General features: G+C 44.3%; 1 protein-coding gene across 1 annotated transcript; it reads right to left on the bottom strand.

The window, feature by feature from the left end:
- Positions 1 to 48: 48 nt before the first annotated feature.
- PET117 (PET117 cytochrome c oxidase chaperone) lies at positions 49 to 9812 on the bottom strand. Its single transcript, XM_074949720.1, has 2 exons — positions 9582 to 9812; positions 49 to 202 (listed from the first exon to the last, which is right to left on the bottom strand). Exons 1-2 carry the CDS (start codon positions 9735 to 9737, stop codon positions 53 to 55), a joined length of 306 nt encoding a protein of 101 aa, XP_074805821.1. The 5' UTR covers positions 9738 to 9812; the 3' UTR covers positions 49 to 52.
- Positions 9813 to 10162: the final 350 nt, after the last annotated feature.

The following is a 10162-nucleotide window of genomic DNA, read 5'->3' as shown; positions in this document are numbered from 1 at the left end:
ACAAATCCTTGCTGTGTTCCTCAGTCCAAACTCTAATACTTCAGTTCTAGGTCTAGGATTGTGGGGACCCCTTTTCCATTAATATCTTGTCTCTTTCTGCTTCAAGTTGCTTGGTCAGAGTAATCTGTTCTTGTAAAAGACGAATGTTTTCCAGTTTACGGCTTTGTCTCTCAAGGTCTCTGATTACTCCTTCGTGCAGCCTCTGAAAATACAAGAGACGGTTCATTATAGTGTGTCCTGGGTTGCGGAGGACTAATGCCCATTTGCATTCCAACCTCTGTCACCCTCTGCCAAGAGTATAACTGTTACAAACCTTTAATTCTCTGTTAGCGACCTGAGCTACTTTTGGAGTCTAAAATTACAAGAGCTGAGATCTGATGTGTGGATGTTGATAAACTACTGGTATACTGGTATACAGGAATACTGTATTTGTTGGCTTAGCTGTATGATCTTAATATAATGATAAAGTGTTGGACAACTGTAAATATTGTATATTGATAAGCTCTACAAAATTATGGAGAGACAGCAATCTCTCCATAGAAGATTGACTTCTCCCCCATCCCTACCAGAACTCAACTAATCTGCCCCAAATTTCTCAACCTGTGTTCCTCTGCTTGAGAAGAATTTTTAAGGTGACCTGAAAAGAATGTTAAGAAGAACTTTTCTGCTTCTTTATGATGTATAAAAGCTGGCTGAAAAAGTTTATTTCAGCTTGTTTTTTTTTAACTTAAAAATATCTGGTATGTAAAGTCTTCCCTGGTTTTGCTGGAGATCCACTGGAGGTCCCACAACACATTTATTGTGGGCTCTTGAAAAAGTAGGACGTATTTGAAGAATCACATCTTTTCTTCAAAATGTTCATTAAAGTTAAATAGACATTGGTATACACAACATGGAGGCTACATTTTTTTTAAATGAAAATTTAATAAGATTACTATAACTGAAAGAGAAACAGTTTTTCCACTTTTTTATTTTGTGCACTTGACAGCATTTTGGTCCTAATCCCAGGGACAGTGCTCCGCACCCATGGAGAGCACGCAAATTTCAGTGGGGATTCCAATGCACACATAGGGGTCCACCCACATAGAGCTCACAGTACTTTGTATATAGTCAATTTAACTGTTTCCCCTGTATAGTAAGTCAGACCTTGATCTTGAAACTGGATCCCTGCAAGTGGATCCAACTGCTGAATCTGGGCCTTTGCCAATTTCCTTTTTTGTTTATGTGGGTATTTTGCATAACAATAGGGGAAAGAAAGGCATATTGAAAACAAGAAAATACATCTGCAAAACCATAAAAGTTGGCAAAGGAACTATGTGGCAGGAGTAGTACCTGAAACTGTTTATAACTACTAGTAGATTTCAAGCTGATGGTGGCACATTTAACAGAAGATATTAAAATATGATATTTGATTAGGAAAACACAAAATGGTTGCATGGAAGCCAATACTGTAACAAACACAGGGTTCTGTCCACATGGATCCAACTTCAGGATCAGGGCCATATTTTTTACTACCTATGTATGATCTTGATCCTTGAAAGGCTTATATGCCCCCCTAATTTACTAATTGATATATGTAAAGTTAAGCTTTGCATCATGGATGAGGGTTTTTTTAAACAATGAACAAAATCATCCAAAGCACAGGACTTAGTAGTGATGGGGGACTTCAACTACTCAGACATCTGTTGGGAAAATAACACAGCAGGGCACAGATTATCCAACAGGTTCTTGGAATGTTTTGGAGACAACTTTTTATTTAAAAAGGTGGAGAAAGCTACTAGAGGGGAAGCTGTTCTAGATTTGATTTTGACAAATAGGGAAGAACTGGTTGAGAATTTGAAAGTGGAAGGCAACTTGGGTGAAAGTGATCATGAAATGGTAGAGTTCATGATTCTAAGGAATGGTAGAAGGAAGAACAGCACAATAAAGAAAATGGATTTCAAGAAGGCAGACTTTAGCAAACTCAGGGAATTGGTAGGTAAAATCCCATGGGATGCAAGTCTAAGGGGAAAAACAATTGAAGACAGTTGGCAGTTTTCCAAAAAGACATTATTAAGGGTACAAGAGCAAACTATCCCACTGCGTAGGAAAGATAGGAAGTATGGCAAGAGACCACCCTGGCTTAACCAGGAAATCTTCAATGATCTAAAAGTCAAAAAAGAGTCCTATAAAAAGTGGAAACTCGGTCAAACTACAAAGGATGAATATAAACAAATAACACAAGTATGTAGGGACGAAATTAGAAAAGCCAAGGCACAAACTGAGATCAAACTAGCTAGGCACATAAAAACAAGACAATATTCTACAAATACATTAGAAGCAAGAGGAAGACCAAGGACAGAGTAGGCCTCTTACTCAATGAAGGGGGAAAGACAATAACAGAAAATGTGGAAATGGCAGAACGTGCTTAATGACTTCTTTGTTTCGGTTTTCACCAAGAAGGTTGGTGGCGATGGGACGTCTAAAATAGTGAATGCCAGTGAAAATGAGGTAGGGTCAGAGTCTAAAATAGGTAAAGAACAAGTCAAAAATTACTTAGGCAAGTTAGATGTCTTCAAATCACCAGGGCCTGATGAAATGCATCCTAGAATACTCAAGGAGCTGACTGAAGAGATATCTGAGCCATTAGTGATTATCTTTGAGAAGTCATGGAAGACTGGAGAGATTCCATAAGATTGGAAAAGGGCTAATATAGTGCCCATCTATAAAAAGGGAAATAAGGACAACACAGGGAATTATAGACCAGTCATCTTAACTTCTGTACCCAGAAAGATAATGGAGCAAATAATTAAGCAATCAATTTGCAAACACCCGGAAGATAATAAGGTGATAAATAACAATCAGCATGGATTTGTCAAGAACAAATCATGTCAAACCAACCTGATAGCTTTCTTTGACAGGGTAACAAGCCTTGTGGATGGGAGAAAGCAGTAGAAACAGTATATCTTTAATAACGCTTTTGATACCAACTAGCATGACCTTCTCATAAACAAACTAGGCAAATACAACCTAGATGGAGCTACTATAAGGTGGGTACATAATTGGTTGGAAAATCGTTCCCAGAGAGTAGTTATCAGTGGTTCACAGTCATACTGGAAGGGCATAATGAGTGGGGTCCTGCAGGGATCAGTTCTGGGTCTGGTTGTGTTCAATATCTTCATCAATTATTTAGATAATGGCATAGAGAGTACATTTATAAAGTTTGTGGACGATACCAAGCTGGGAGGGGTTGTAAGCACTTTGGAAGATAGGATTAAAATTCAAAATGATCTGGACCAACTGGAGAAACGGTCTGAAGTAAATAGGATGAAATTCAATAAGGACAAATGCAAAGTACTCCATTTAGGAAGGAACAATCAGTTGCACACATACAAAATGGGAAATGGCTGCCTAGGAAGGAGTACTGCGGAAAGGGATCTGGGGGTCATAGCGGATCACAAGCTAAATATGAATCAACAGTGTAACACTGTTGCAAAAAAAGCAAACATCATTCTGGGATGTATGTGCAGGAGTATTGTAAGCAAGACACAAGAAGTAATTCTTCTGCTCTACTCCGCACTGATTAGGCCTCAGCTGGAGTATTGTGTCCAGTTCTGGGTGCCACATTTCAGGAAAGATGTGGACAAATTGGAGAAAGTCCACAGAAGAGCAACAAAAATGATTGAAGGTCTAGAAAACATCACCTATGAGGAAAGATTGAAAAAACTGGGTTTGTTTAGTCTGGAGAAGAGAAGACTGAAGGGACATAACAGTTTTCAAGTACATAAAAGGTTGTTACAAGGAGGAGAAGAAAAATTGTTTTTCTTAACCTCTGAGGATAGGACAAGAAGCAATGGGCTTAAATTGCAGCAAGGGAGGTGTATGTTGGATATTAGGAAAAACTTCCTGTCAGAGTGGTTAAGCACTGGAATAAATTGCCTAGGGAGGTGGTGGAATCTCCATCATTTGTGATTTTTAAGAGCAGGTTGGACAAACACCTGTCAGGGATGGTCTAGATAATATTTAGTCCTGCCTTGAGTGCAGGGGACTGGACTAGATGACCTCTCGAGGTCCCCTCCAGTGCTATGATTCTATGATCATCAGGACACAAATGTATTCACAGGCACTACAGCTGACTGGCTGAATGCTGGAAAAATATATTTATGAATAAATTAATAGCCAAATGACAAAAAAGATGAATACTTTATTTGATTAATATCATCTGAAACGACGTAGGGCTGGCTGAATAGAGCTAAAAATGCATTGGCAAATCATTTATTTGAAAAAATACACCCAAAAATGATCAAATAAACTATCTGTGAATACTGTGACCAATTCTAACAGAAAGAGGCTTTATTTCTCACCAAGTACACATTTCAAGGGAAATAATTTGTTCCATCAAAATCATCAAGAAAAAATATTTTGCGCAAGAAATATTTTAATCTTATTTTCAAAAATATGGAGTCAAAGACAAAAAGTATTTCACCCAAAAATATCAATCTCTCTGGAAATGAATTTGATGGCAGAGGTTCTTTCCCATCAGTTTCAGTCAATTTAATTCAGGTTATAAAATTACTACTATCCTGACAGACTAGTAGGTAGTATTAGTTAATGAAAATACAGAAAAGAGGTAGAGATTTTGATCAATGCAGGCATCAAGCATGTCTCTTTATCCAATAAAATACAGCAGTCTTGTAACCTACCAGGCTGTGTTTTCATTCACTTTAGTGCTACACAGCTACAGGTATATACGGGTTTTGCAAAAAACCTTTATATTTTGTCCCAAATGACAGAGAGCTACCATCCATCATTAGCACAATCAGAATACATACAAACTGACTTGGGTCTGGTCTATACACAGAAGTTGCACCAGTTTATTTTTTACATCAATTTAGTTAAACCTGTGCAAGTTTAAATTCAGTTGACTTATCTCGAATTAGTTCATTAAGGCCAAAAATTTCTTAAATTAAATCAACATAAAGCAGACATGAACTGATTTAAGTGTCCACATTCGGGGGTCTGCCTTGGGTTTAACTAAATTAATTTTTAAAACAATTTAGATAAACTGGTGCACTTCTGAGCATAGACAAAGCATTAGTAAATGCTGATTATCAGGCCCTGGATTAGACAGGCCATTTTTGCTTATACAGTGCAGGAGAACTGGGGGAAGAGTACACAGACGTACAAGGTTTCAGCCACGTCTACACTATGGGCACTACAACAGCACAGTTACAGTGTCGTAACAATGCCGCTGTAGCATCATAGCGTAGATGCTTTCTACAGCGACAGGAGGTGTTTTTCCATTGCTGCAGGACACCACCTCCCCAAACAACAGTAGCTAGGTTGACGGAAGCATTCTTCCGAGCCTTGAGTACCATAGCTATGCTGTACTTGTGGCACCTTAGAGACTAACCAATTTATTTGAGCATAAGCTTTCCTGAGCTACAGCTCACTTCATCGGATGCAACCGTAGCTCACGAAAGCTTATGCTCAAATAAATTGGTTAGTCTCTAAGGTGCCACAAGTCCTCCTTTTCTTTTTGCGAATACAGACTAACACGGCTGTTACTCTGAAACATAGCTATGCTGACCTAACTTTTAAGTACAGACCAGGCCTTAGTTATAGCTAAGAAACTAGGGAATCTATGTGAACCTTTGAAGACTGTATCCATCCACACCTCCATCTATTCTACACCATCTTTTTCATTTCATGTCTCTGCTTTCCCCCATAGCCCTAACCAGGGACTCTGCTCTCCTTGTAATCTTTAGGTCCCCATAAAGCCTGTGGTCATCAGTCCCTGGATCTGGGGTAACGAGAAATGTAATGGAGAATCTCACCTTTCATTTAAGAATGATTAAGTTTTTGGCCCTACTGCTTGTGAACAGAGCCTTGAAAATGTGAACCAATTTAAGCTGATCACTAGGGTTGAAAGGATCAAGCAGCTGGAACCCACTTCTGCATCAGGGCTCTGGGGAATGCTAAATATCGCCCAGTGCACACAATCATTTCATGTAAAATTCAGTTAAGTTTGGGGTATATCCCAAAGAATCATCTCACTAACCCTCCCTAAAATTTCTAGGCCAGCTGTCTGTGCCTAAAGTAGTGTGATCATGATGGCTGGAGGAACAGATTACAATTTGGGTGGAAAGGGATGGGGATATAACATTGTTTCACAGGCCACCCAACAAAATGCTAATGCTGACTGTGCCCCACGAGACAGATTTTCCCAGCTAACCAACAAGCTCCTCTGTACCCTCCATCTTTAGAGGGTTTCACTCAGTCCATCAGATCTGGCAATACAGTATGTCTGCTAGGCAGCTGGACAACTGTTTCAATTATTCATCCTCTGGGATTTCCAGTCAGAAGTACAGTGGCAATCTTGAACGTGCCTGACCAAAGACACTCAATACTATTCTGTGAATGGAGCTGAAGTTGAAGGTAGTAGCAGAAATACTGCTGAACCTACAGGAATCTTCACAGTTCTAAGGAACAGGACTAGGGAGAGAAGCCTTATGGTCAACAGAGAAAGTCTAAAGGAGGAATTGTGGCCTGGGGCTATGGAAACTTATAGAAAGGGAGGGGGCATTGGAAATGATACAGAGAAAGATGGGGACAGGGCTGTTTGGAGTCAGGCTAAGTCCCCATACTTTTTGTAACCTTAAAAAATATATGAGCCATCTTGAGGGACTGACCACATGAATTTATCCACTACACAGTTCCCCTTTTACATACACATACATGCACAAATTACATTAGAAGAACACTAAGTTTGCATAGTTAAGCACTCAAGAGAGAGGAAATGCCAGATGTACCACCTTAATTCAGCCCCTTGCGTGGATGCAATATGATACAGCCTTTAATTACATGATCACATGCTATTTTTCCTCACAGCATCCCTGTGCACAGAATGGATAGTGCTGACTTAATGAACACCTTTTCTCCCCATGTGTGACTCCTTTCCCAGTCCTGTCTCCCCCATCCAGTCCAAGTCTCATGCCCTACCCAGTCCATCTTCCCTTCTGGGTTTCCCATCCAAGTCCTAGTTTCATCCCAATCCCAGTTTCTTTGCACAGCCACCAAGTTCCTTGTCTCAATCCAATTCCCTCAACAACCCCATTCCTGGTCAGGCTCTTATACCTTCTGCATACAAGTCAGGCTGCTTCCTCCTCCACACTGTTTGGTGATGAAGCAGTGTGAGGAATGAGAGCACAAGACAGTCGCCCTATTCTCAGTTCTGGTGCTCGACCCCACCCCAGTACAAAGCAGTGGGGAGCAGCAATTGCAGCGAAAGTTCTGCTCAGCTTCTAATCTACAGCCCCAGGATGGAGCATACTCAACACAGACTGAATCTTCAATTAAATTAGCTACTAAACGCCACCAACTCTCTACTGAGCATGTGTGAAATGAAATATTTCAAAGGCTTATAATTTGGCCAGTTTTTCACAGAACAGCAGAAAGGCACATCCATGATACAAAGGCCAAAGGCCAACTCTTTGCTCCAAAGCAAGGAGGTGCTTGTGCTTCTCAACAAACTGTTTGAAAGAATTATTTTAACATGGACAAAACAGTGCATTTTCCCCATTGTTGTCCTTGAAAATGGCTGAATGATTTTAGCTCAAAAAAACAAAACAAAAAAACACCAGACCAAGACATACAACCAGCATTGAAAATTTCAATCTGACCAATTACAGTTTGGCAAAGTTATAAGGAACTGAAAACGGGACCCTATAATGGGAACTGTTGGACAACCCTAACTATAGGTGGTGCTCCCAGTCCCACCTACAAGAAAGTATTTCATTCAGAATTAGAACACTTTTAGTCAGGTTTCTCCATACAAGGACTCAGCATCTTCTCAAGTGACACTTCATAGTTTGTAGGAAACTACCTTCAGGGTTGGGGTTCACCAACAGCTTTCAGATATGCACGTACAAGGCAACAATCTTCTCAAGTTTAAAGCCCATGCAAAATCTTTGTCAGCTATGAGATTGGATTGCTAGACTGCATATCCATCAGTGCAAACCGTGAAATGCAAAGGAACAAGCAGTGAAGGCAGTAAATGCCCCATCAACTCCTTTCCTCAACCACCTCCCATAACTTCACCCAGATCAGCAGCCAACGTGCACCCTTAAACAAGACAGAAGTCTACCCCCATATCAATTTAATACCCGAGTGCCTATCTACAGCCCTTCTAGGAGATGACATTGAGGATGTGATAGGTGCTTGGAAAATTTATTGGACATATACTAACCGAACGTCAAACTTATTAGCCTAATGCTGATATGAACTAAAAGAGGAGGGCCATGACAGAAGAAGGGCTGGGCACAGAAGGGGGTGGATGCAGTTAAGGGGAAGCCACAGGAACGGGCAGGACTCCAGAAGGGAAGAGGCAGAGGGAACAGGCAAGACTGGGAGAAAGGGTATTATCTGGATATGGGACAGACAGGTCTAGGCCCGCCCAAAACCAATGGCCCTCACGGCGAGAAACTGCTAAGCCCAGGCCACAAGTGAGTAAATAGGGCAACAAATGAAAAAACAGGAACAGAAGTGAGGTCAAAGGTTGAAAATCAAGGAACCAGAATGGGACCCCAAGCAGAGAACCCTGGACAGCACCCATTGCATCTCAAAGGCATCTAAGGACTCAGTGGACACTGCCCAGAAGAACTCTGCAAAGGGACGTGATCAAACAAGGGAACAGAAATAGGCCCCACAAAAACAGAGCACCCCACTTTTCAGCTTCCGATGGCCATCTTGGCCATTCCAGGAGGAGGCGGACGAGGAGGTCCCACATACAGACTCTCTCAGCATACCTCAGAGGAAGGGAATGGCGTGAGGCATGAGTGGGTTCAGACGCTCTCGGCACAGCTGGGAGGAAGGCGATGCCATTGAACACGAGCGCGTACAGACGCTCTCAGCACGCCTCGAAGGAAGGGGATGGCATGGAGCACGATCAGGTACAGACACTCTCGGCGTGCCGTGGAGGAAGGGGATGCCACAGAGCATGAGCGCACTAGCGAGGAGAGTCTGAGACCGCTACCTGGGGCCCCGCGAGATTCGAACTTGTGACCCCAGCATTCTGGGCACAGAATGGAAACGGAAACAGCTCAGCTGGATGCATGCAGGGGGCAGGAGGCTTGCGGGGCAGGCATTCGATGACACCTTTGGAGGGCACTGGGCAGAAGAGCGGCGCGCTGGGTGGAGCTTGGACTATGAGGGGGCAGGACTCACTGGCGGGCGGGACAGGAAGGAGGTCACTCTACTCGAGGCTCAGGGCCAGAACCTTGTGTGGGCGGGGCCAAATGTAAGGGGCGTGGCTATGAGCGAGGCACAGTGCTCTGAGTGATGGGGCAGGACAGGAGAGGGGGGTCGCTCTCACTGAGGGGCGTGGCCAGAACCTCGTGGGGGGTGGGGCTGAGTAAGGGCGGACCGCGCGGGGGGCGGGGCCGGACGTGAAGGGGCGGGGCTCTGAGTGAGGGACAGGGTCGGAGGCCGGGGGCGGGGCTGCGGAGGAGCAGGTGACGGGCGGCCGCTAGCACCTACATAGGGCGGGGCGGCCCCTCTCCCCGGCCCCTCAGCCAGGGCGGCGGCAGGTGACGCTCACTCACCTCCTTGACGCGCCTCTGCTGGATGTGCACGGCGGCCACCGTCCCGGCCGAGAGCAGCACGGAGATGCCCAGCGCCACCTTGGAGGCCGTCGACATCCCCTCCCCCTCCGCGACCGTTGCGGAGCGCGAGCCGCACAGCTCGAGCGGCCAGGGCATGCGCGTGCGTGCTAGCCCGCGGCTGCCGGGGGCGGGACTCTCTGCACGGGCCGCGCGCGCGCTTACTCGCGCGATAAATAGAACGCGGAGCGCATCGATCCCTCCACTCCACCCAGCCCCAGCCCAAAATAATCGAAACCCGAGATCGGGATTGGGGAAGGGCTGGAGCTCAGCAGGGCTCAGGGGGTCTTGCTGTTTGCCCTGGGCAGGGGCTGTTGTGCCTCCCTGCGTAGGGGATGCTGGAGGGGGCTGAACTCCCGGTGCTGGGCCATTGCTCTGGTACGAGGGGAGGGGGCTGTCGCTGTGCTGGGGATGCTGGGCCATTGCCCCTATGCGTGGAGGGGGAGGGGGCTGCAGGGCGGGTGCTAGGCCATTGCACTGGTACATTCAGAGGAGCTGTCAGCCCTCACCCCCACCCCATAGCT

The sequence above is a fragment of the Natator depressus genome, chromosome 3, assembly GCF_965152275.1.
Source record: "Natator depressus isolate rNatDep1 chromosome 3, rNatDep2.hap1, whole genome shotgun sequence".
In the NCBI taxonomy this organism is placed as follows: Eukaryota; Metazoa; Chordata; order Testudines; family Cheloniidae; genus Natator; species Natator depressus.
The sequence above is the reverse complement of the archived record's forward strand: the minus strand, read 5'-3'. Positions and strand labels throughout refer to the sequence as shown.